The sequence below is a fragment of the Poecilia mexicana genome, unplaced genomic scaffold, assembly GCF_051168715.1.
Source record: "Poecilia mexicana isolate PSO_F unplaced genomic scaffold, ASM5116871v1 scaffold_21, whole genome shotgun sequence".
Classification (NCBI taxonomy): domain Eukaryota; kingdom Metazoa; phylum Chordata; class Actinopteri; order Cyprinodontiformes; family Poeciliidae; genus Poecilia; species Poecilia mexicana.
In genome coordinates this window covers 418,490-443,672 of record NW_028263390.1, presented here as the reverse complement: position 1 = coordinate 443,672, position 25,183 = coordinate 418,490, and the positions used below count along the sequence as shown (strand labels likewise).

At 48.3% G+C, this 25,183-nt stretch overlaps 1 protein-coding gene across 1 annotated transcript; it reads left to right on the top strand.

Annotated features, from left to right (window-relative positions):
• The first annotated feature begins 37 nt into the window (after positions 1-37).
• On the top strand, positions 38-24,581 carry cfap61 (cilia and flagella associated protein 61). Its single transcript, XM_014970937.2, has 24 exons — positions 38-277; positions 3,622-3,775; positions 3,880-3,956; positions 4,030-4,097; positions 4,177-4,297; positions 10,020-10,152; positions 11,493-11,612; positions 11,693-11,796; positions 12,658-12,697; positions 13,117-13,253; positions 13,545-13,671; positions 14,199-14,276; positions 14,348-14,554; positions 14,625-14,753; positions 16,573-16,700; positions 17,893-17,985; positions 18,080-18,248; positions 19,579-19,756; positions 20,329-20,621; positions 21,617-21,944; positions 22,786-22,868; positions 23,762-23,967; positions 24,053-24,146; positions 24,262-24,581. Exons 1-24 carry the CDS (start codon positions 144-146, stop codon positions 24,517-24,519), a joined length of 3,459 nt encoding a protein of 1,152 aa, XP_014826423.2. The 5' UTR covers positions 38-143; the 3' UTR covers positions 24,520-24,581.
• The last annotated feature ends 602 nt before the right edge of the window (positions 24,582-25,183 follow it).

Below are 25,183 nucleotides of genomic sequence, written 5' to 3'. Positions count from 1 at the left end.
AACGGAATCAACTGAACTTCATAAGGAGACAGAAAAGAGCTGTTTATCGAGTTAAAGTCAAAAAGTTTGAATCAAAAAAGACCAACCGAGGTTTGGTAGGAAGAAGCCACTGAGTTTCCATCCAATAATAATCCCAGGAGAGGATGAGGTCGACCTGGAGCACGGAGGAAAATCTGACCGTCAGAAGGAGCCGTTCAGCGGACGCTCGGTGGATCCAGAAGCTGATTGGGTCATCTGATCAGGCTGTCTTCGGGAGGATCAATGTCAATGATCTGCTGTGAGAACAAATCACCATCCTTCCAGTATTATTTCTGAAAGTAATTTATATCAGCGGCAGCGGGGCTGGTCATCACATGAAACTACTTTTCTTTTCATTTATTGTTATTTGCATGATGCAAATGACTCATTTCCTCCTAAAATCAAAGGTTTCACAGCCAAATTAGCCATTTACTGCTTGAATAGGTGGATAGAGCAACTAAAGATGGCACTAAAGAGCATCACTACATTGAGATTAGAGAAGCGCTCAACAAAGATCCTCTCTGAAACAGATCTCACACTCACACAGAAAAATCATCCACCCACCAGAAAACTACGGAGGTTTAAAAGGGACAAAATAACTGAATACATAATTAAATGATGAATTAAATGTAGCATAAAATAAATACATGTTTAATAAAATATCAGTAAGTCATTAAATGCAAACTTATAACCGTGGCAGAAATGTAATGAAATGTATATTTAATTATTTCATTATGGAGCCTTCCAGGGGACACGGCGAATTTTCTTTTCTTTTGCGTCCCCTCGCAAAACCTTTGCGTTCCCACGCAATAATACTGCCAGCATGCCTAGGTGGGCCCCATGTGGGGAAAAGGAGGGCTGATATATGGGCCCCACATGGGTTTGCTCATGTGGGGCCAGAGCCCACATGGGCCCTACATGGTGATGGCCCACATGGGTTTGCCCATGGAGGGCCCATGTGGGCTGTGGCCCTACATGGGCAAACCCATGTGGGGCCCATATATCAGCCCTCCTTTCCCCCACACGGGTCCCACCTAGGCATGCTGGCTGTGCGGCATAACTGAATCCTGTAAGCCTTTCTTACGGGCCGCCGTACTTTCTGCTTTAATACAAGGTTATAAGGTTTTTCCATAAATGTTAATATCTCGTTGTGAAATATCAGACGTTTTATATCTTTTTCTTTAGTATAGAAAGGCACCACAGAAACAGAAACTTTCCGTAGGTAGGAAAGAAATAAAAATACATCCAAACTATTTGGAATATTTCTGAGTTATTATCGCGGGGTAATAAATCATCTGATTGTGTCTGTTGTGTTCGTGTCTGAATGTTTAAAGGGCTGCTTTCCATCTTAACCTTAAACATGCAGTAAATAAATCGATTTTCAACCAGTTTTTTTGCACCAAAGCGTTAATAACAATAAACACGTTTTCACTGAGGCTCTATAAGAGCAATATGAATGAAATAAGTAATTATTGATATGACAGGAGCAGCGGCTTTGACACCTGGTGGTGGGCGTGTCCATGTGGGCGTGACGTCACCAGGTATGAATGGGAAGGTGACGCTGCTGGCTGTGTGTGTGTGTGTGTGTGTGTGTGTGTGTGTGTGTGTGTGTGTGTGTGTGTGTGTGTGTGTGTGTGTGTGAGGAAGCGGGTGAGCTGGATGGTCAGTCCTGCAAAGTTTGGAGCATGATAATAAAAATGGAATAAATCGATAATTGTGACAGAACAAAGAAGTTTGGAGTTGATTGATACACGGACAGATGAGATTCCCCGAGTTAACCCAGTGCGGCCCTCTACCACCATTACTTTGCTGTATTTTATAATAATAAAACGTGTTAATTATCAACTCTTTGGTGCAGAAAACCGATTAAAAATCGATTTATTTACTGCATGTTTATGTCTGTTAAGGCTCAGATGGAACGGCACTGAAAGCTGCACTTTAAACCATTCAGACGAACATAGAGACACAATCAGATGATTTATTACCCCGCGATAATAACTCAAATATTCCAAATAGTTTGGATGAATTTTTATTTCTTTCCTTCTTACGGAAAGTTTCTGTTTATATCATAGGTCTGTGGTGCCTTTCTATACTAAAGAAAAAGATATAAAACGTCAGATATTTCACAACGAGATATTAACTCGAAAAACTTTACATTAAAGCAGAAAGTACGGCGGCCACCGTCATGATGGGTTGAACGGATTTCATCCACATAAATGACCATAAGAGACGGATGTAAAAATGAAAAGTTTTATTTACAGCAAGCAACAATTAAAGCAAAGCTGGTCCAGAAAACTGCTCGGCTGCTCTCGGTGCACTGAGAAGATGAGGAGCGTGGTGAGTTCAGGTGACTGGGAAACGGGAGGTTGCGAATGAGAATTGGGTAAACTTACTGGCTCTGTGCGTCCGAACGGCTTGGAGGGGGTTGGTTGGTCCTGGAGTTCTTTCTAACCTATAGATTTGCTTCTCCGTGGAGCTCAGTGGTTCGGAGAGTGGCGTTGGAGGGCGGACAGGGAGGCTTGTCCTTGAAAGCGGCTGAGTTCAGGTGGAACGGCCGGTCGGAGACTTCTGAATGGCTGGCAGAATCTTACAGTAACAGGTGAGGTTTGGCTTTCAGGCATCTATGGGGCAAGATCCCATGACGTCGTGGGAAAAGCCAGTGGTCAGGCAACCAGATGTGGAAGATCCTGAGGAGAACAAAAACCCACAATGAAGCACAACACAACAACAGGCAGATCTCAAGAAAGAGGAAAACTCGGACCAAAACTCTGAGGGGCTGGAGGTACCATCTTATGCTGCCGTCAATTAGATGATCAGCCTCCGGCGAGAGGATGACGTCATCAATGAAACCACAGTCCGCCACCTCTCGGACTCCATCTAGTGGGGAGATAACTCAGCAACCCAAAGGAACAAGCTAAAGAAAACAGAACCTAACAGCCACCGTAAGAAAAGCTTTCAGTGTAAATGATGCTGCATGAACTGATCAGTATATTATTGAGAGGGAACGCAAAAGAAAAAACATTCCCATGTCCCATGCAGGGCTCCGTATTTCATGGTTCCTGTTCAGCGTCACCGTGAAATAATTTCATCTGTCCAACTCACCCATCAAGGTCGTGGGCGGAGTTTGTATAAGTTTACATTTTAATGCTTTAATGTTGGACTGAAATGATAAATCAGATTAGTTGTGATTAATTAATCAATTAAATAATCATCAACTAATGTAGTGACTGCTTAGTCGTTAACTGGAGTTCACAGACTCTAAAGGTAATTTGCTGAAAGAACAACATATTCTTTCAATATTAACAACATAATTAAGCCAAAACTGCAAAAAAATAAAAGCATTTAGCATGAAAGATGAAACTTTGTAAATCTGTTGTACCAGAACTGCTCTGGTGCAGCTTCACATTCTGGATATGAATCTTTTCTGAAATACGTTATCCAGTTATTAATCAGCTAATCAATATTAATATCCAGATCAGCTGTATGTTAATGTTCAGTGCAGCAGAAAGGAATGAGCGTTTCACATGTTGATGTTCAAATCATTTTCGGCTGCAGATGCTACAAAGATGAAACATTATTATTAAAGGATTTGTGTCCCTGCAGGGAGAAGGCCAACCTTTCCCTGACGGTGGGCGGCCAGTCGGGCGACGTTGTGGCTCACGCCTCCTTCAGCGACCTCCCCCCCGCCGCCGCCGCGGTCAGCCACGACGCCTGGGAGGCCTTCCTGCGCTCACACTGGCCCGCCGCCAGATGCACTGTGGGTAATATTGTGCAGTCAGGGCGCCTCTCACCACTATGAGTGAGAACCGGGTCAGGATCGGTTCAGGTGGTCATAATGTTCTGCCTGTTTCTCCTCTGCAGCCGCTGAACTCTCTGTTCCTGCATTTGTTCGTGTCTGAGCCCAGAGTGGCTGGATCCAGCCTGGAGAAGATCCTCAGGTAGGCAGAACCAGAACCAGAACCAGATTGTGAACAGTCCTGGGTCACCAGAACCTTCCTGATCTTCCTACAGAACCGCCTTCAGCATCACTTCGGACCTGGAGCACGTCCTGCTGCTCTGCCCGGACCAGTGTCCTCTAGGTGAGACCGGCTGCTGACCCAGCCCGGCTTGAGTTCTGCTTTCGTGCCCTCCCTCCCTGACGACCCGTTCTGTGAGCAGAACCGGTTCTGGAGGAGACGTTCCAGCTGCTGCAGTGGGAAGCCGACAGCGAGGCGCCGTGTTCGGCTCGGATCTGCAGACGGGAGGATCACTGCAAGCGGCTGCACGTCCGCCGAGCCCGGTGAGCTCCCCATCTGGACCTTCAGCACCAGAACCAGAACAGGTGTTACGTCAATCCGCGTTTCCCCATCAGATACGGTTCCCCCTTCGTCTTCTTGCCGCTCCGCCCCGCCCACGCGGCAAAATAGGCGCGTGCTCGTGATGAGCACTGAGAAAGCACGCGCGTGGCAAGCACGCGCTTGTTCGGCGCGCTTGTCTGAGGAACTACGGACACCGTGAAAGCTCAAACAACATGTTTCGGCAAACTTGTCACACTTTCTTCACGTTTTTGCGGGAAACTAATAGTAATAATACTAATAATTATAATAAATATAATAAATATATATGTTATACATATTATGATTATAATAAATAATATATATTTTATACATATATTATAATTATAATACATAATATATGTTATAAAAAAAAAAAATTCCCTTCTCACCCTCCGCGGGTGGTCTCTTTCATCCTCTGAGCTCGGGTCCTCTACCAGAGGCCTGGGAGCTTGAGGGTTCTGCGCAGTATCTTGGCTGTGCCTAGAACTGCACATTTCTGGACTGAGATGTCTGATGTTGTTCCTGGGATCTGTTTGAGCCACTGCTCCAGTTTGGGGGTGACTGCCCCGAGGGCCCCTATGACCACAGGCACCACTGTGGTCTTCACCTTCCAGGCCTTCTCCAGTTCCTCTCTGAGGCCCTGGTATTTCTCCAGTTTCTCATGCTCCTTTTTCCTGATGTTGTGGTCACTTGGTATTGCTACATCCACCACAACGGCTTTCCTCTGTTCTTTATCCACCACCACAATGTCCGGTTGGTTCGCCATTACCATCTTGTCTGTCTGGATCTGGAAGTCCCACAGGATCTTAGCTCGGTCATTCTCCACCACCTTTGGGGGTGTTCCCCACTTTGACCTCGGGGCTTCCAGTCCATATTCGGCACAGATGTTCCTGTACACTATGCCCGCCACTTGGTTATGTCGTTCCATGTATGCTTTCCCTGCCAGCATCTTGCACCCTGCTGTTATGTGCTGGACTGTCTCAGAGGCCTCCTTGCACAACCTACACCTTGGGTCTTGTCTGGTGTGGTAGATCTGAGCCTCTATTGCTCTGGTGTTTAGTGCCTGTTCCTGGGCGGCCAGGATGAGGGCCTCTGTGCTGTCCTTGAGTCCAGCTTTCTCCAGCCATTGGTAGGATTTCCTGATATCAGCCACTTCAGTTATTTGTCGGTGGTACATCCCATGTAGGGGCTTGTCTTCCCATGATGGTTCCTCCAGCACCTCGTCCTCTGTTCCCCATTGTCTGAGACATTCGCTGAGCACATCGTCCATTGAGGCTTTGTCCTTGATGTATTTATGGATCTTGGATGTTTCATCCTGGACAGTGGCTCTCACACTCACTAGTCCTCTGCCTCCTTCCTTACGGCTTGTGTACAGTCTCAGGGTGCTGGATTTGGGGTGGAACCCTCCATGCATGGTTAGCAGCTTCCGAGTCTTAACGTCCGTGGCCTTTATCTCTTCCATTGGCCAGCTAATTATTCCGGCAGGGTATCTGATTACTGGTAAGGCATAGCTGTTTATTGCACGGATCTTGTTCTTGCCATTGAGCTGGCTTCTCAGGACTTGCCTTATTCGTTGGAGGTATTTGGCTGTGGCTCCTTTCCTTGTGACCTCATCGAGGTTGCCATTTGCTTGTGGTATTCCCAGGTACTTGTAGCTGTGCTCTATGTCTGCTATTGTTCCCTCTGGGAGTGAGACCCCTTCTGTGTGGATGACCTTCCCTCTCTTTGTAACCATCCGGCCACACTTCTCTAGTCCGAATGACATCCCAATGTCAGTGCTGTAGATCCTGGTGGTGTGGATCAGTGAGTCGATGTCTCGCTCGTTCTTGGCGTACAGCTTGATGTCATCCATGTAGAGGAGGTGACTGATTGTGGCCCCATTCTTGAGTCGGTATCCGTAGCCAGTCTTGTTGATGATTTGGCTAAGGGGGTTCAGGCCTATGCAGAACAGCAGTGGGGACAGAGCATCTCAATGAAGGCTCTACAAGGAGTTGGTGTTTGGCTCCTCTGCTATTTATGCCGATGCCCTTCTGTGCCGTGTTCATGTATTTATCCATGTGCCCGCTTATCTTAGCTGCTATGATGCCTGACATGAGCTTCCATGTTGTAGAGAGACAGGTTATCGGCCGATAGTTGGATGGGACTGAACCCTTTGAGGGATCCTTCTGGATCAGGATTGTGCGCCCTTCAGTTAGCCATTCAGGGTGAGTCCCATTCTGTAGCAGCTGGTTCAGAATGGGACTGCCAGTCGCTCATGGAGGGCAGTGAGTTTCTTTAGCCAGTAGGCATGGATCATGTCAGGCCCTGGTGCTGTCCAGTTTTTCATACCCGAGACTCTGTGCATTGCTGTTGTGGGACGCCTCCCTCTCCCATATGCCTTTCCAGTATTGTTCAGTCTCCAGCCTTGGTGGGTCTGCTCTGTTGTTAGTACCCTGCCATTGAGAGTACACTTTAGCTGGTTGGGTGGAGAAGAGCCGGTTGATCCTCCTGGCTTCATTCTCTCTTGTGTATCTTGATCTTAGCCTCTAACCGTCTGCTGCATTCACATCTTCAATGAGACTTTCTGATGGTACTTCACTCAGCCGTTGTAATTGGCGTCGGGGTTGCCTGGTGTTCATTCGGGCCACGATTCTCTCTCTCAGGTCAGTTGCTGTCTCGTTCAGCTTTGATAGTTCGTTCATTACTGGGGCTGCATACCCAGTCTCGGGGTGGGGAGTAGTTAACTCCCCCCTGACCTTATCTTTGGGCTCCTCCCTTTTGCCGTAGCATTTGTGTTGTACCTCGTCAATCTCAAGTTGTGATAGCAGTTGCCGTTTGCGGATGTTGGAACACTGAGCTACTAGTTGTTTGGCAGTCATTGTAGACTGTGGGTGTCGAAGTAACCATTCCACCCTCAGTCTTTGCATGTAACCCCTCTGACTAGGGTTACTTGAGTAGTAGCATTCCAACAGATCCATGTTTTCGTCTCTCGCCCATTTCCGTCTTGTTCCAGTAGCCCATTTTTCATCAAGGTGCTCTGGTTCCCCAGCACCTGACGCAGACCTTGTTTGGCCGGGCGACGTCTGAGCCGGCATGTTATGCGTATCAATGTCTCTCATGGTATGAGGTAGGCTATATAGCTCCAAGGGTCTTGCCTAAGGACCCACACTGCATAGCTCAATTGCACAATTGCACTGTTGTAACTCGCCCCAGCCCGGATTCGAACCCCGGTCTCCCGGGTGGTAGACTGGTGTCTACCCACTGAGCTATACAGTCAGCTTTTTTATATATATATATATATATATATATATATATATATATATATATATATATATATATATATATATATATATGTTGTATATATATATATATGTTGTATATATTATAATTATAATATGTTGTATATATTATAATTATAATAGATAGATAGATAGCATAATGCTATATGAATTAAAAACAGGGCAATGCAATTTAATGCTCAATATTACCCATCAGATACCGTTTTCCCTGTTTTACAGTGGGGGAACGCTATCTGATGGCCATAAATCTCCCATCACATACCGTTTCCCCTGTTTTAAAGTGGGGGAACGCTATCTGATGGGTGAAATGTCTCCATCAGATAGTGTTCCCCCACTGTAAAACAGGGTGAACACTATCTGATGGGTGATTTTAACATAGGGGGAACGGTATCTGATGGGTGAAATGTCTCCATCAGATACCGTTCCCCCACTGTAAAACAGGGGGAACGTTATCTGATGTGAAATTTATGGCCATCAGATACCGTTCCCCCACTTTAAAACAGGGGAAACGGTATCTGATGGGAGATTTATGGCCATCAGATAGCGTTCCCCCACTTTAAAACAGGGGAAACGGTATCTGATGGGTGAAATATGGCCATCAGATAGCGTTCCCCCACTTTAAGACAGAGGAAACGGTATCTGAAGGGAGATTTATGGCCATCAGATAGCGTTCCCCCACTGTAAAACAGGGAAAACGGTATCTGATGGGTAATATTGAGCATTAAATTGCATTGCCCTGTTTTTAATTCATATAGCATTATGCTATCTATCTATCTATTATAATTATAATATATACAACATATTATAATTATAATATATACAACATATATATATATATATATAACATATATTATGTATTATAATTATAATATATGTATAAAATATATATTATTTATTATAATCATAATATGTATAACATATATATTTATTATATTTATTATAATTATTAGTATTATTACTATTAGTTTCCCGCAAAAACGTGAAGAAAGTGTGACAAGTTTGCCGAAACATGTTGTTTGAGCTTTCACGGTGTCCGTAGTTCCTCAGACAAGCGCGCCGAACAAGCGCGTGCTTGCCACGCGCGTGCTTTCTCAGTGCTCATCACGAGCACGCGCCTATTTTGCCGCGTGGGCGGGGCGGAGCGGCAAGAAGACGAAGGGGGAACCGTATCTGATGGGGAAACGCGGATTGACGTAACACCTGCAGCTCCCTATGTCAGCCCCGAAGCAGGTCTCTCTGTCTGCCACTAGGTGGCAGGAGGCGCTAGTGAGAGGATTTAACAGGTTTAGCGTGCTATCCGGTCCTGGTGTAATCAATGCTCTGGGTATTCCTGTAGTTTTCTGCTTTGTCCTTCCACCAAACTTTCCTTCCTGCTATTCGCTCTGTGAACAGCATGTTTTCTCCAACATGCTGGATCAGATCCTTCCTGATGGACCAGAGCTCCAGAACTAACAGCAGAACTCTGAGCTGGTTTGGAAACTGTCAGTAAATGTTTGGGTGACCAGCAGGGGGCGCTGTCTGACAGAGGGATGACCTTTCTACTTCTAGAGACGTTAAAATTAAACAGATATCTGAGTAATATGAGAAGGGTCCTGGTTGATCTTTATGATGAGTCACATTTTCACCATTTTATTGATTTAGAAATGTCACAGTCTCAACAAAATATTAAGTTAGGAAGCTAAGTATGTAGTTTGGACATTCAAAGTTAAATATTTATCTTCAAGTTATTTAGTTTATAACCTACCCAGCTTATTCCTATCCCCCATGAGGCTTTGTGTGAATTACGGGCTCGACTTCCGCCGCAAACCGGAACCGGCATTGTTTACATGTTAGCAACGCGCTAACCGGCTTTAGTCAGAGGTTGTGGGCTATAAAATATGTGAGAACAACAGCTATCACAGGTATCATTTATCTTGGTTATTTAGTTTCAAACTATTTAGTTTACATATCTAGCTTGTTAATTAAATATTTAGTCTGAATTTAAATATTTAGCTCAAACTAAATATTAATTTGGATTGAAGGTTATTTAGCTTTTAGTTAAATATTTACTTGGTAAGCTAAATAGCCTAACTATACAGTTTATATTTATAAACTATATATTTAGGTTATTTAGCTTGGCAAATAAATGTTGGTGGCAAGCTAAATATATAGCTCCAAGCTAAATGTTTTGTTTGTCAACCAGGCTGTTTAGCTTGCTAACATTTAGTTAGCTCTCTGATTTTCAGCTTGTAGTTGCTTCAGCAGCAGCTGACCTCTAATGATTCTCAGGCTCATGGAGTCTGAGGAGACTTCACCTGTTGGTCTTCTCCGGTGAACTCATCAGTCTGACAGGAAGTCAGTCCGATGAGTTCTCCAGAACCAGAACCTTGTTTCTGCTGCTCTGAGCTCGGCTCGTTTTGTCTTCCAGGGTTGCAGATTACGATGACATCATGATGATCGTGAACAAGCAGACGACAGAGTGCTCCATCCCTCTGCAGCCCTACGCTCTGATAGACGTCATCGAGTACCAGCACCAGAGGAGCCATGCTGCCGTCCTCCAGGTCTGTCCTTGTCCTGGTCAGCCTCTGGTGTTGGGTTGGTTCCTTCACGACCGGTTCTGGACCACCCCCCACTGCATCTGGTTGCCATGGTAACATATGGTACAGATGAGCTGAGGCTCTGCCAAACCTCCAAACATGTGGAGCATGGAGGATGAGACTAAAACAAAGCAACAATATTTCATCGTTTGTGATACTAACTGAGCTGCAGAGGAAGGAAGTAGCTAAAGTAACTAGTTCAGTTACTTGAGTAACTTCATGGAAAAATTTACTTTTACAGCACAGTACTTTTTATTTTTGCTGAAGTAATATCAGGGTTTCCCCCAGAGGATTATAAGCCTGGCGGGCCACCAGTCTTTACTTGTCCCTCCCACCAGGCTAAGCATAGTTTGCTTATTTTAAAATTGGGCTTTTTATACACCACTACCAGTAAAGACAGATTAAGCTAGGGTCGTAGTCGACGCACTGAACGAGGCATAAGTTCCCAAATTATGATGCCTGCTCGTGCATATTAGAATTGTTGTAACTTTTAACACAAAAACAGTGGGCCGCTAAAGGACTGCCCTAGTGCCCCTGAAACGCTGAATATCATTATAAACTATGGCTAACATTTCTGGATACTGAGGAACGTCACTGGAAGGAGAACAAACACATTTTAACTGAAACCAGAAACAAACACAACCATTCATTCTGTTCAAGTGAAACTGCAATGAATAAAAACTGTTAGCTCTGCTGAGACCAACAACACACGATCTGCTTCACCTCAGCCCGTCCGACCCTCCAGGATTTCACCACCGTCTGGGGATTCCTGTGTGGAATACCTCCAGAAATACCTGCGAGGATTTATCAATGTTTATATAACAAGGGCAGCTATTATAACCAGCAGTTCCACTAATGCTAAAGCATTACACCAACATGGCGTTTAGTGGCATTTAGTGGAAGCTAGAGATAAACATGGCACTAACCTACCCCTAAGCTAATGCTAAAGACAAAGCACTACACCAACATGGCTTTAGTGGAAGCTAAAGCTAAATCTAAAGCACTGCACAAGCCTGTTATTTAGTGGAAGTCAATGCTAAAGTGCTAACTTCAACCACTTTGTTATTGTATTAGTTGTAGCATGCTACAAACATAGTATAGCGCCCTCAACTGTGTCAAATCTGTCCCTACACACCGACCTTTGCAGTTTGCTTCTCGGAAAGAAATTCTTTGGACCAGGTTGTTGCTTCCTGTTTTCAGTTTGTTGAGTTTTGCTAAATGTGTTGCTGATTCAGCCTAACTGACCACAGTTCAGATGTTTACTACGGAGTGAAGTGAAGGTTCCTGAGGTTTTCCTTCCACAGGATGAAGGACGTGTCGTTGGCTTCATCGCTGCCACCTCATCTCCTAATGACCAGAAACTTCTGGAGCATTTTAACCTCAGGGAGTTTGATGGATTCTACAAACACAAAGTACCAGAGAAGGTACTTTAATCCCCACTCACTTTACACAGCCGCATTCAGCTGGACCAGAACCAGAACCATGTCTGTCCCTGTGATGGTAGGAGGAAGAGGTGGAGGAGGAAGGAGAACCGAGCCACCAGACTCCCAGGAAGTCCAACTCCTTCTGCATTCAGCACTTCATAGCAGACGAGGACCACCAGACCCGGTAAACGCCGTCCATGAGAACCAGAACCACGCCCACTTCCTGTTTCCTGCAGCTGGAAAAACATCTGCTCAGGCTGGGACCTTTACCTGACACCATGGAAGGAACTGGGAACACTGGGTCGGACTGGTTCCGACTGGTTCATGGAGAAGTTCTGACCAGTCTGTTCACAGTCAGGATCTACTTTAACTTTCCTGTCTTTCCCGGTTCTGTTGGCTTCTGGAGCAGCGGATCAGAACCTCCTGACCCATCAGAACCTCCTGTAGGAGTTCTGGTCCAACACTTTCGTCCAACATTGCTTCAGCTCTCTGAAGAGCTGCTGCATGATTTGGACTTTGACTCTCCTTCACCACCGTGCTGAGCTGCTTGGTTCAGTCGTGACCTTTGACCTGTTTTCTGTCTGGTGGACTTCAGGTGGTCTTGGGATGACCTTTGACCCTTCCCGGGTAGCTTCCTGTCATCTCCCCATCCTGACTTCCTCTGTGACATCATAATAAAAATGGAGTGTGTTGTGGAACCAGAACCAGAACTGGTTCTGGTTCTGGTCCCGTCCAGTCCCAGTGGACATCGTTCCTGCTGTCCATCCTGAGCCACTCCGTGTTGCAGCTGAAGCTTGGCAGCAGCGGTGGCAGCCGTCCAGCGCCAGTCATCTGCTGGTAGTGTTACCTGGCTCCCGCGGCGCGGCTCACCTCCCAGCTGTTCCCCCCAGGGGGCCCGCCGCCGGGCCCGCCGCCTCCCACAGAGACCCGGCGCCGCAGAGCCAAGCGGAGAGCCGCGGAGCGCCAGAAGCAGCAGATTGCTCCTCCAGTTGTTCCTCTGCTCAGCTTGGCTCCAACCTCACTTAACTTCTTCTTCTGTCCACAGATCAACAGACGGTCTGCCATACATGTTCCTGCACTTCCTGGTAAGTATTAAACCTGGGACTCTTTTCAGAAAAGGACACAATCTTGTTTTAAGCCTGTAATCACCAAATATAGATTTAAAGAACCAGATTATTTAACTTATAACAGACACTTTCCCATGTTAATAAGTTAAATTATCTACTAGGGGAACTACAACTTTTTCATCAGTATTAGGAATTACTAGACAGAAATACTTAGTATTATTTTGTGTATTTGCAGTTTACTCATCGAATTCAAGATAGTATGACCACAGAACTGGAGACCAATTAGAACCAACAGAACCATGTTCTCAGGGTTCAATTACCTGGAAGTTTCACTCTGGGTGTTTTAAATGTTTTAGTTTCCCTTTTCCACAGCAGATTCCTGCTGACCAACACACAACCTGGATCATTATTCCATGCTGACTCTCTGCTTCCTGCAGGACCTGGAATATTGCCTGATCTTCGTTCCGTCTGCAAGTCCAGAGTCGCCGTGGTTACAGAACTTTGTTCTGGTGCGGTCCCGTCCTAGCAGCCTGCAACTCACCAGCCTCTACATCACCCATAGGTCCAGGTTCAGGTAGGCGCCGGGTCCGGAAGCAGATTCTGATGGTCCAGAAGCAGATTCTGATGGTCCGGAAGCAGATTTTAACGGTCCGGAAGCAGATTCTGATGGTCCAGAAGCAGATTTTAACGGTCTGGAAGCAGATTCTGAGGGATTGCATTCTGGCAGTTGGATGCAGATTCTGGTGTACAGAATCTGGTGGGTAAACCAGAATCTACCCACCAGATGTAGATTCTGGTGGTTAGAAGCAGATTCTGGCAGTCCATAAGCAGTGTTCCAGTGGAAACCATTTTGTCTCTGTTGAAGGACTGTGGATGTGAGGCATGCAGTGCCTGAAGACAGAGAAGCTGTTTCTGATCTGCTGAACAGTTTGAATCTCACCTGTTCGGTTCTGGAGGATCTGGACTCTTTCTACCGGACCCACAGCGACCCGGTGAGTCTGGATAAACTCATAGAAATAACAAATCTAGCGGCTTTTTTCTGAAGAAGTCACTTTCTGAGTATGGATCAATGCTCAGCAGTGCACCTCCTGACCACCGGGGGGCGTGTATGAGTGAGATGGTTTTATACTCTAATCCACGTGTGTCAAACTCAAGGCCCATGGGCCAAATCTGGCCCACCACAGCTTTTTATGCGGCCCTCTCGATCCTTGACTAAGCATTAACTCCTTAACCATTATGTTGTCAATCAAATCAATGCAGTTTTTGTCTGTTTACTACCAAATTATATCATTCAGTCCCTCCAGTTTCTTGTGAACTATTGTGGACATCCATGCAAAATCAGCAAATCCTCGCAAGGCCAAATATTGCAGAGTTAAACAATTTAAATATTTTATTTGTTAAAACAAAGATAGAACCCTTTGTCTCAGTTTAGCGTGGTGAAACGGAGCTGCAGTGCCTCCTGCTCTGATTGGGTGGGAACAGTGTTACTGCGCCTGATCAGGTGTGTGCTTCCTGTCAGGATGGTGTTCCTCTGCAGGCCTTCGTGGTTGTGGTGGAGCGGCAGCTGGTCGGCGTGACGATCATCAGGGACGAGCAGGTAGCCCCGCTCCCTCTGCAGCATGCGGGATGCGCCGTCGCCCCCTTCTCACCGCACGCCGTGTCTTCCAGGACGTGGAGTACCTCCGAGCTCGCTACGACATCGACAGCTTCATCAGCTTTGGTCGCCATGGCTACCAGGAGCACGCTCACATGCTGCACTTCCTGCTGAAGCCCTGCTGCTACCATGTGACCCGGCACTGGCTGAAGGAGGTGCTGCGGCTGGCCCAACGGTCCTGCCTGTACCACCGGGCCTACTCACCGCTGCTGGGAGAGCAGGTGAGGGGACCAGAACCGGGCCAGCCTGACCTCCTCTCTGAACATGGTTGACCTTTGCCCCTCCCCTCAGACCTCCTGCTTCCACCCTCTGGAGTTCATCCTGAACTGCTCGGTGCCGGTCCGGCCCCGCCAGCAGGTGGAGTACCCACTGCAGGAGCTCGGCATCAACGCCCCGTCCTGCAGGATCACAGAGGAACAGGTGGGCCGGGCAGCAGCCACCAGGGGCGCCACACACTGCTTAGGGTTAAAAACCAGGAAATGAAAAGCTCTTAATCTGCCTGGTGACAGGTGATGCTGAGCGGGAGTTCTGGTTCTGGTTCCTTCATCAGAACCTGCAGCAGCTTCTGCAGCTTCACCTTCATCCTCAGGATCTGAGATTTATCTAAAAGGCTCCACATTGGTGCAACACAGTCATGTGACTTCTCAGCACAACTTCTGGTAGCTTGTTTCAATTAGCACACTTAGCTTAGCATTTATTTTTTCTGATAAATCCTAAATGTTGCTTTGTAAAATTCCAGTTTGATATAGATCAATGTTCAGGCTTTGGTTATCTGCTATTAAGAATTTTTCAGGTAGATATTTATTATCATGCTCTTATTTTGAAGGGGTTGAAGACTGTTTATGCAACAGTTATGCTTCCTCTCCTCATATTCTCACTTTTTCTATTCCCAAGAAATTTCATTCATCAAATGTTAAGTGTATAAAACTTAATTAATTTTACAGGATAATACAACAGAATAATGAGCAAACGACAGGTAGGAACTAAACAAATACACAGAAATTCACAGCATTGAATTGTTCATGTTCATGATTGAATTTAGTGTCATCTTCATCTAATTAGCATGTTGGAATAGCCCTCTAGGGACAAGGTTGTACAGAAAATGGATGGATGGATGGAATAGCGATTAGCATTAGCAGAATTAGTGACTATTTTTAGTGCCTTAGGGTTAGCACATCTAACATTTATTTTTAGCGTTTCAGGGTTAGCGCTGCTAGCTTCTTAGTCCCCTGCCGTTCCAGAGCAGGTCCTGCTCAATGAACTGGAGTCATTTCCTGCCTGTAGACTGAACTGTGTGGTCTGTAATGGTCTAGATTAAACCTTTTTCCTGATATTTAAACGTGTCTCTTTGTCTCCTCTAATCTTCCTCACCAGCTGATGTGTCTGCAGCTTTGATTTATTTTATCGTCCTTTAAATATTTACCACACATTCAGGCGTCACCATGCAGGCCCTGCTCACGTCACTCAGGCCCAGAACGCCAAGCGGTCGTCTCTGTGACGCAGAGCTGCTGATAAGAGCTTCATCCTGAGCTTTGTCTCAGCCTCCTCTTCCTCAGGATGATTTACACCACCCGCTCCTCTGAATAGCAGCAGCTGCTCCACCTCACATGCAGATGAGACATCAGTTTTCATCCGATCATCTCCTCACCTTCATTCCTGCAGATCACATGGAAACATGCAGGCATTTCATTGGCCGCCCTGCAGCAGCCAATCAGGAAGTCCCATTGCTGCCTCTGCTCTAAAATCTGTCTTCATCTCAGTAATAACAGCAAATCAAAAACATGCTTATTAATCTACAAACTGCTACCTGAAAGGAAACTACAGTGGAAAACTTTCAAAATAAAAGAATCATTGGTTCATTTAACAGAGACCTAAAGGTGGTGATGTTTGGACCAAGTTCTGATCGGTTCTACCGATACATGATGGGGTCAGCATGGTTGAAGTTAGCGTGTTAGCATGATCATTGGCTAACTAGCATGTTGCTGTACCCCAGCCTGGGGACCCTGCGTTGCTAACGTCATTCTGTCAGGCGGCTCCCTCTAAGTCCAACCACAGACAAGGACACTAAATCTGTGTCCAACCAGCAGAAACGTGTTTCTGATCAGAATGGCTAATGGAGCGTTATCAATCGGCTCTCATGTTGAGCAGAAATCAGATTTTATCTCCCAGCCTGCAGAGGCTTCAGTCCACCAGCCGGACCAGAACCAGCTCCAGACGCTGTCCTCTCTGTCCCCTCCAGGCGCCGTTCGCGCTCAGCCTGATCAGTAGGAAGTTGACCTTGGAGCCGAAGGTCAGGGTGAACGCCAGCATCGTGGTGGTGGGGGCTTCAGACACCGGCCTGTCCCTGCTGGAGGAGCTCAGCTTCAGGTGAGTTTCAGGTTCCTGAGGTGAAAACGCCTGAAAATGCCCGACTGTTCTTACCAGAACCAGAACCCGGTTCCTTCTGGTGACCGGGTCAGGACGGGTCGGATGTTTTAGGTCCGTTTAAAAAGCTTTAGCACAGATTTAGGAGCAGGTTGATGCTGCAGCAGGAGCAGCGAGTTGCTGCGGCTGCAGATAGTTGCTAGGCAACCATGATACCGCCGTCCGGTATCAGGGTGAGGATGAGGAGCAGCTGGATCTGTTTGCCGCCTCTAATGAGGCTGAAGAGGCAGTTAGAGTTCTGCCGAGGCGGGTCAGGCCGGCCCGCCGGGCCTTATCAGCTCCACCCAAACCTCATCACCGGGTCGGGTCGCTCAGATAAGGAGCCGCTCGGCCTGCTGCAGTCAGGCTGCGGGCCGCCTGATAACAGAACCCATCTGGTTCTGTTTCAGAATGAACCCGCAGACGGAACCAAACAGAATCGGTTCTGCTGCGGCTCCTCCTGCAGAGCCTGGTGGCGCCGATCGGACCGGCACCCATCGGGCCGTCCAGAGCAGCTTCTGGCGCCTCCATCAGGGTTGTCATGGATCGTTTCCATGACAACCCTAATGGAGGCGGCAGAAGACTTCCTGGTTTACAGGACAGGTTGACATCAGACTTGGTGTAACCTGCAGAGGACAGAACCTGGTTCTGGAAGTCCAGACCAGAACCAGGCAGCCGAGCTGATGGTGATCCTCAGCATCGTCTCATGTTGGACAGGAACCACTGGAGCCAGAACAACGTCTGGACTGCAGTAAATGTTAGCTAATCATTCAGACATTTTTCCATCAAAGATTTTCTTATTCACATTTTAACATATTTAATCGGAGATTTGTTCCCACCGGAACCTTTGTGTTGATGTGTTTCTGGTACGACTGTAAATCTGATGCGCTGCTACATCCGCTACCAGCAGTGAGGAAGCTGCTTCTTTCGGATCATTTCTGCTCTTAACTGATCTGATCGGACGCTGAAAGAGACTTGTGCTAACAAAGTTAGCATGTCGATGCTAAACATGGAGTCTCAGCACTAATAAATATTAATTAGTCAGAATTTCTGCTGTATTGTTTTTGCTTCTGGTCTCAGAGTGAGGACTCTGAATGTCTCATTGCTTCATTTGGACCCGTTTCCACCCGGTTCTGTTCTGCTTGTCCTCTTCCAGCTCTCATCTGCGGTTCAACAATCTCACCCTCATCTCCACTCACGGTTTCCCTGGAAACTACGACCATGAGGACGTCGGCTTCCTGTCCACCAGGTGCAGCATGCAGAGATGTTCCAGTTCAGTTTTATTCCTGCAGCCTTCTGAGGCAGGAAGTGACGTCACAGTGACTTCCTGCCGTGTCCTGCAGCCACGTCTTCAGCAGCAGAGACCTGGCCCAGACCTTCCTGCTGTCCTGCACCCGCGTGGTGGAGGGGAAGATTGTGAGGATCGACAGGAAATCCAAATACGTCCTGGTGTCAGATGGGCAGAAGGTGGCCTACGACTTCCTGGTCCTCTGTACGGGCCTGCAGTACCGGGTGAGCCGGGCGCCGGTCCACAGGAACCACAGGAACCAGCATTCTGCTGGGGCTGCTGGGAAACATGGGAACTCAAAATCAACCCTGACCTAAAGGAGGCAAAACCGCCGACTTCTTCTGTGGTACTTTAAACCACAGAAGAAGTCAGTTGGTTACAGTTTGCAGCTCTGAGCATATCGGCTGCTTAGAAACTGACACGCTGGGAAAACGCACAAACACAACAGAAAACACTGCAAGCAGAAATAGACACAAAAGAGCAAAAATATCATAAATAGAGAAACAACAGCGAGTATTAAAAGCTGCAAAGTGGCTCTGCTAGACCGCTAGGGGCAGACTGGAGCCGGAAAAAGACATGAAGCATAGTGAAACCTTTTCTTCCTCCCTCACATCCCGTCTTTCCTGAGTCTGGTCCCAGATGATGTAACAGGTGGCTCCCCCTGGTGGTCTGGAGGACTGACGTCCAGTGGAGCCAGTTCCAAAGTTTCTGTTGGTTTTGCTGCTTGCTGCATTTTTTGCTTTAAATTTTTTGCAGCTGTATCATTTTTTACGGAGCCCTGTAGGGGACATGGGGAAATGTTTATATTTTACGTTCCCTCGCAGTGATGTCCTGATCAGTTCATGTGCTGTGACTGAGTACTGTAAGCCTCTCTTACGGTGGCCATCACCCTTTCTGCTATTATATGAGGTTTTCATAAGGCTTTTCCATGTTTCTTAATATCTCGTTGTGGAATATCTGAAGTTTTATATCTTTTTCTTCAGGATAGAAATGCACCACAAACCTCTGATATAAACAGAAGCTTTCCACAAGTAGGAAAGGAATAAAAAATACATCCAAACTATTTGGACTACTCCTGCGTTATTATCGCGGGATCATAAATCATCTGACAGTTCTGAATGGTTAAAGGGTCGTTTCCATGCCAACCTACACAAACAAACATGCAGTGAATAAATTGACTTTCAATCAACAGCAAATATTGTAGTAAACATACTGCGAGGAAACGCAAAATAAACATTTTCCCCATGTCCCCTAGAGGGATCCGTAATTTTTCAGTTTTATTTGTTTTGGAGTTTTCCTGTTTTGTCAGCATAGCGCCACCTGTAGGCCACCGTTGGAAGCCCTCAGGCAGAAATGACTTTATTGTGAGCGTATTTAGTGGAGAACCAGATGATGAATATTAATAATATTAATATTATTGTCCTCCAGCTCTCCCCCTGGTCATGCTGGACATGCTTCAAGGCTCCCAGTTTGTCCTGAAGCAGCAGCTTTATTCGGTTCAGGAGTTTTTGTTGCCATGTTTCTCGTTGCCTGACCAGCCGGTTGCCGTTGCAGCTTCCCTGCCCCACCGGAGTTGATGTTTCCCAGCCGGTCACCAACAGCCAGCTGGATCCTGATTGGTTCTGCCGCAGATACATGGGGCCCGTCCCCGCCAACCTGCTGACCATCAGCGACCTCCATGATGGCGTTGCCGCCCGCCGCTGGTTGCAGGAGAACTTTGTGGACCTGCAGGGTGAGTTGCTGGTTCCCAGCATGAGCAGCGGGAAGCGCTGAGCTGTGTGAACGCGGCGCCGCTTCCAGACTCATCAGTCTGCAGGAATGATGCTCTCTGATTGGCTGATCGGAGTCATGACATCAGCAGCTTCAACGCCTCTGTTCCCAAAAGAAAAACTTCCTGCTTAAATGTTTCTAAATGTTTCAATAAAACGCTCTGTGGTTGCCATGGTGACGCTGTGCTCTGGATCAGCACCGTGGCATCTGGGATTTAACTAGACCGTCTGAAGTTAATGGTTAGTTATTGATTATCCTAATGATTAATTGGATTTAAAAATGGTTCATTCTGCAGATTTTTTAGGCCTTAAAAATAAATCCAAAGATGCATTAAACCATTAAATCCGTTTTTAAAGTGCATGACATCGATGCTGTAGCTAACAGCCGGATCGTTAGCAGCACAGCTAAACGGCGAAACATCCTGTCCTCCGTGCTGCTTCCTTCCTTCAGATGTATTGATTAGCGATAACTGATAATTACTGATCTGAGGAAGAAATGATTTGTCTGTCCCCGATGTTTGACCTCTGACCTCAGATAACGCCGTTGTCTACGGAAACACCCTGGACGCCTACGTCACCGTTCAGACCCTGCTCTCCCTCGGTGTCCAGGGATCCCGGATCCACCTGGTCCTGCCCCCTCCTGCGATCCGCCCCGCCCCTTTCTCGGACAGGGCCGTGGACAGAGCCGTGGCGGCGGCCATGACGGGCGCCGAGGTCCAGGTCCATCAGAATTGCGTCCTGGCTCAGATAAACAACGGCGAGCATCCCGATCCCATCGCCTGCGTCTCCTTCACCAGCGACTCTGAGCCGCTCAGGCTGCAGTGTGGAGTGAGTTTCTCCTCTGGTCCGCGGGCCGCTTCTGGAGCAGGACTGGACCGGTTCTTGCTTTTCAGAACTAGCTTAAACACTGAGCCGGACCCTCTGAAGGTTCTGTTCAAGTTTCAGAGTGTTAGCAGCTGTTAGCTCAGGGTGTTACCAGCTGTTAGCTCAGGGTGTTAGCAGCTTTAGCTCAGGGTGTTACCAGCTGTTAGCTCAGGGTGTTAGCAGCTTTAGCTCAGGGTGTTAGCAGCTTTAGCTCAGGGTGTTAGCAGCTGTTAGCTCAGGGTGTTAGCAGCTTTAGCTCAGGGTGTTAGCAGCTTTAGCTCAGGGTGTTAGCAGCTGTTAGCTCAGGGTGTTAGCAGCTTTAGCTCAGAGTGTTAGCAGCTGTTAGCTCAGGGTGTTAGCAGCTGTTAGCTCAGGGTGTTAGCAGCTTTAGCTCAGGGTGTTAGCAGCTGTTAGCTCAGGGTGTTAGCAGCTTTAGCTCAGGGTGTTAGCAGCTTTAGCTCAGGGTGTTAGCAGCTGTTAGCTCAGGGTGTTAGCAGCTTTAGCTCAGGGTGTTAGCAGCTTTAGCTCAGGGTGTTAGCAGCTGTTAGCTCAGGGTGTTAGCAGCTTTAGCTCAGGGTGTTAGCAGCTTTAGCTCAGGGTGTTAGCAGCTTTAGCTCAGGGTGTTAGCAGCTGTTAGCTCAGGGTGTTAGCAGCTTTAGCTCAGGGTGTTAGCAGCTTTAGCTCAGGGTGTTAGCAGCTGTTAGCTCAGGGTGTTAGCAGCTTTAGCTCAGGGTGTTAGCAGCTTTAGCTCAGGGTGTTAGCAGCTGTTAGCTCAGGGTGTTAGCAGCTTTAGCTCAGGGTGTTAGCAGCTTTAGCTGCTGTTAAATCTTACATCTTTCTGGTGTAAGACTTAAACTTTAGGTGAATTTTGTGTTTCCATGAACGAGAATCCAGAATTATCTGAATGAAAGGATTAGAGATATTTTCTTCTGCTAGATGCTCTTCTCGTCCTGCTGCAGGTGTTCCTCAACCTGTCCAGTGAGGGAGTGGACTATGACTGCTTCCACAGCATCAGTGGCTGCTTCCTGCCCTTCGATGGCCGCCTTGTGATTAACAGCCGCTTCCTGACAAGCGACGCCTCCATCTACGGCGCCGGCCCGCTCACCAGGTTCTCCTGCAGCTACTACGCAGACGAATGGTCGCACGCCAACTTCAGCTCCCGAGACGTGGGCCGCGACGTGGCGGCGGTGCTGCTGGAGCAGCTGGACCCGAACCGGGAGGCGCCGGTCGACCCGCCCTCCGAGCCCGAGATGCTCATCCCGCTCTACAGTCGGCCCAGGATCCGAGGTCCGTTTCCCACGTCCTTTCAGAACGTGTCCAGGGTCTCTGCGTCGGGCGGGAACAACGAGCTCTCAGCCTCTCAGCCGCCCACGCTGGCGGCTCAGAGCGCCACTAAGGCCGCCAACAACGGCCGTCTGCCACGCAGCAACACGCAGGATGACCTTCACTGCCACAAGCGCGAGCGCTGCTGAGAGGGAGGACACAGCTGCAGCTGCTGCTGCTGCAGCTGTTGTTGCTGTTGCTGCAGCTGCTGCTGCTGCAGCTGCTGCTGTTGTTGCTGCTGCTGCTGCTGCTGTTGCTGCAGCTGCTGCTGCTGCAGCTGCTGCTGCTGTTGTTGCTGCTGCTGTTGTTGCTGCTGCTGCTGCTGCTGCAGCTGCAGCTGCTGCTGTTGTTGCTGCTGCTGTTGTTGCTGTTGCTGCAGCTGCTGCTGCTGCAGCTGCTGCTGTTGTTGCTGCTGCTGCTGCTGCTGCAGCTGCTGCTGCTGCTGCTGTTGTTGCTGCTGCTGCTGCTGCAGCTGCTGCTGCTGCTGTTGTTGCTGCTGCTGTTGTTGCTGCTGCTGCTGCTGCTGCAGCTGCTGCTGTTGTTGCTGCTGCTGCTGCTGCTGCAGCTGCTGCTGTTGTTGCTGCTGCTGCTGCTGTTGTTGCTGCTGCTGCTGCTGCTGTTGCTGCAGCTGCTGCTGCAGCTGCTGCTGTTGTTGCTGCTGCTGCTGTTGCTGCAGCTGCTGCTGTCATTCAGCCACAGAAACCAAACAGCGGCTGAACGTCTCCACGTTGCCCTGGAACCGGCCTGCGGCTCGGCCTCCTGTCCGTCCTGGGGACTAACGTCCAGCGTCTCCGTCTGTCTGCAGGAGCAACTCTTCCTGGTGGATTTCACTTCCTGCATGTGACCAAACCCAGTCCCAGCCTCCAGACCAGCCGTCGTTTCCAGTTGGTGAGTTCCTGTCAGACTTTTCCTGAACCGGCTGCTTCTTCATTCATTAGCTGCCACAGAGGAGATCTACCTGACCAGCACCAGCTCAGGGCTTTAAAAGCGCTCTGTGATGAGTCTGTGATTCATAATCCGATCCTGTAGCAGCAAATTTACCCTGACATCAACTCAAGTGAAATCAGAAAGTTGATGTCCAAAAGTATTTACTATAAATGTTACTTCAGAACGTCTGAGCAGAGCCTTCTTGTTGGTTCTCATCCTGTTCTGCTTCGTTCAGTCAGCATCAGCATTTAGCACCTTATCTTTAGCTAAACAGCAATATGATTGTGGCAGTAGCGGAACAAGTCAGCGTCGGGCCGGGGGGCGGGTCCTATTACCGGGCCCCTAACCAATCACCGGGCCCCTAAGGAATCACCGGGCCCCTTACGGGGGGGGGGTATTTAACATTAAATACAGCCTTCTCAACAGGCGATATTTCAATGACTTGAATCCATTCCTCCCTCCATGGCACCTCCAGGCCCGTTCCCCATCCGGCCCGGTTTGGGGGGCAGCAGCCCCCCTAGCCCCCCCTATAGCTCCGCGCCTGGATTGTGGTAACTTTCGAACTAGCAGTGCTAACTGCTATACACATATCTACATACTTCCTGGTAATATTAATGGTTTCTGATTATGTTAGCCAAGTTAAACACCTAAAGTAAATGTAACTAGTTACTTCCAGAACCCAAAACAGGTCAGTGGTTTGGTCCAGTAGAACCACAGTACAGGAAGTGGTTGTACAGGTTCGGCCATCTTTAGCTGATTTCTCCTGACTCTGTTGGGTCAGGGGTTTCCTGCTGGTTCCGTTGCCATGGAAACGAACCAGAGCCAGGCATGTTTTCCTCCGTGTGGCGCCGCAGGATGAAGTGATGGTGACGGGAGCAGCGCAGAGCGGGGACTACTTCCGGCTCCAGCTGAGCGCCCTGCAGCTGGTGGAGAGCCTCACCTGTCTGTCCCTGAAGCCCCTCCCAGTGGGGAACTACCTGAGCCTGTTCGGCCGGCACCAGGAGCTGCTGGGCCAGCTGCTGGACCGGTACCGCCTGGGCCTGGTGCCCGACCTCTACAGGTGGGACTGGAACCAACTCTGTTCTGGTTCTGGTCAAAGCGAGCCCGGTTCTGACCCGTCTCCTCCTGTTCTGGTGTTTTTCTAGTTTCTTCACACAGAGGGGCTGTCTGCCCATTTTCCACGACCGCTTCCCGGACCTCCACCAGAGGGCGCTGCAGCTGCTGACCCACCGACTCAAGGTGGTCAGCTCCTTGCTGAGGATGATGATGGAGGCCTTCATCTTCCTCCTCCTCCTCGGTTTGGTAGAGAAGGAAAAGTAACTTCCTGTAGAAACCAGTGTTTCCTCCTCTGCAGCGCGGCGGAGACCTGGAGTCCCTCAGCCTCCATCGGCCGATCAGGATGGACCCAGAGACCCAGGCCGCTCTGAGGAACCGAGCGCTGGCCTTCCTGGTGGACAACCAGAACCTGCTGCCCATGTTCTACATCCCGGAGCGACCCGCACCCTTTGGACACTCCGGGCACTCCCCGGGACACTACGGACACTTCAGACACAGCGACCACTCCAGACACTCCGGACCATCTGAACCGTCCGGACCTTCGGCTCAGATCTGACCTTCCTGGTTTCACTGGAAGTATTCTCACCTAAAGGCTGAATAAAAAGCTGTGACCTTTGACCTTTTGTCTTGTGGTATTTACGCTCTACACTTCTAAAGGACGTAGAAACCTTTAAAACCCAGAGAACCAACAAAGACGCCGTGATGTAAAGAACGTCGATCCACCAACACGAACCACAGAAGAAGAAAACCTGGAGATAAAACAACATGGATCCTGTTTGACCCTGAATGACCTCAGACTCAGCTGGAACATCTGAGTCTGAGATGATCCAGATGTTCCTCAGAACCAACAGAATTAAGTTCTGATAGGTCCAGTTCTGGCAGAACCCGGTCTGAGCCTCAGCATCTTTCCTCAGCAGAGAGGAGTGTGTGTGTGTGTGTGTGTGTGTGTGTGTGTGTGTGTGCAGCTGTATGCTAATGGCCCCCACACCCCAAGCATATGTCCGGACCGGTCCAGGCTGCCGGTACAAACATGGAGTCCTGCTGCGAACCGGACCGGTTCTGCTTGGTCCTTCTTCTCCTGTTAACATCTAGTTCAGCAGAACCGGAACCAGGTTCGGTATGAAACACGATCAGAACGAGCGGAAACACCAAACCAGGAGTACTTTCTGTTGGACCTCGGGCAGAACCACCGGCCCGGACTCTGCTCATTAATTATGGAT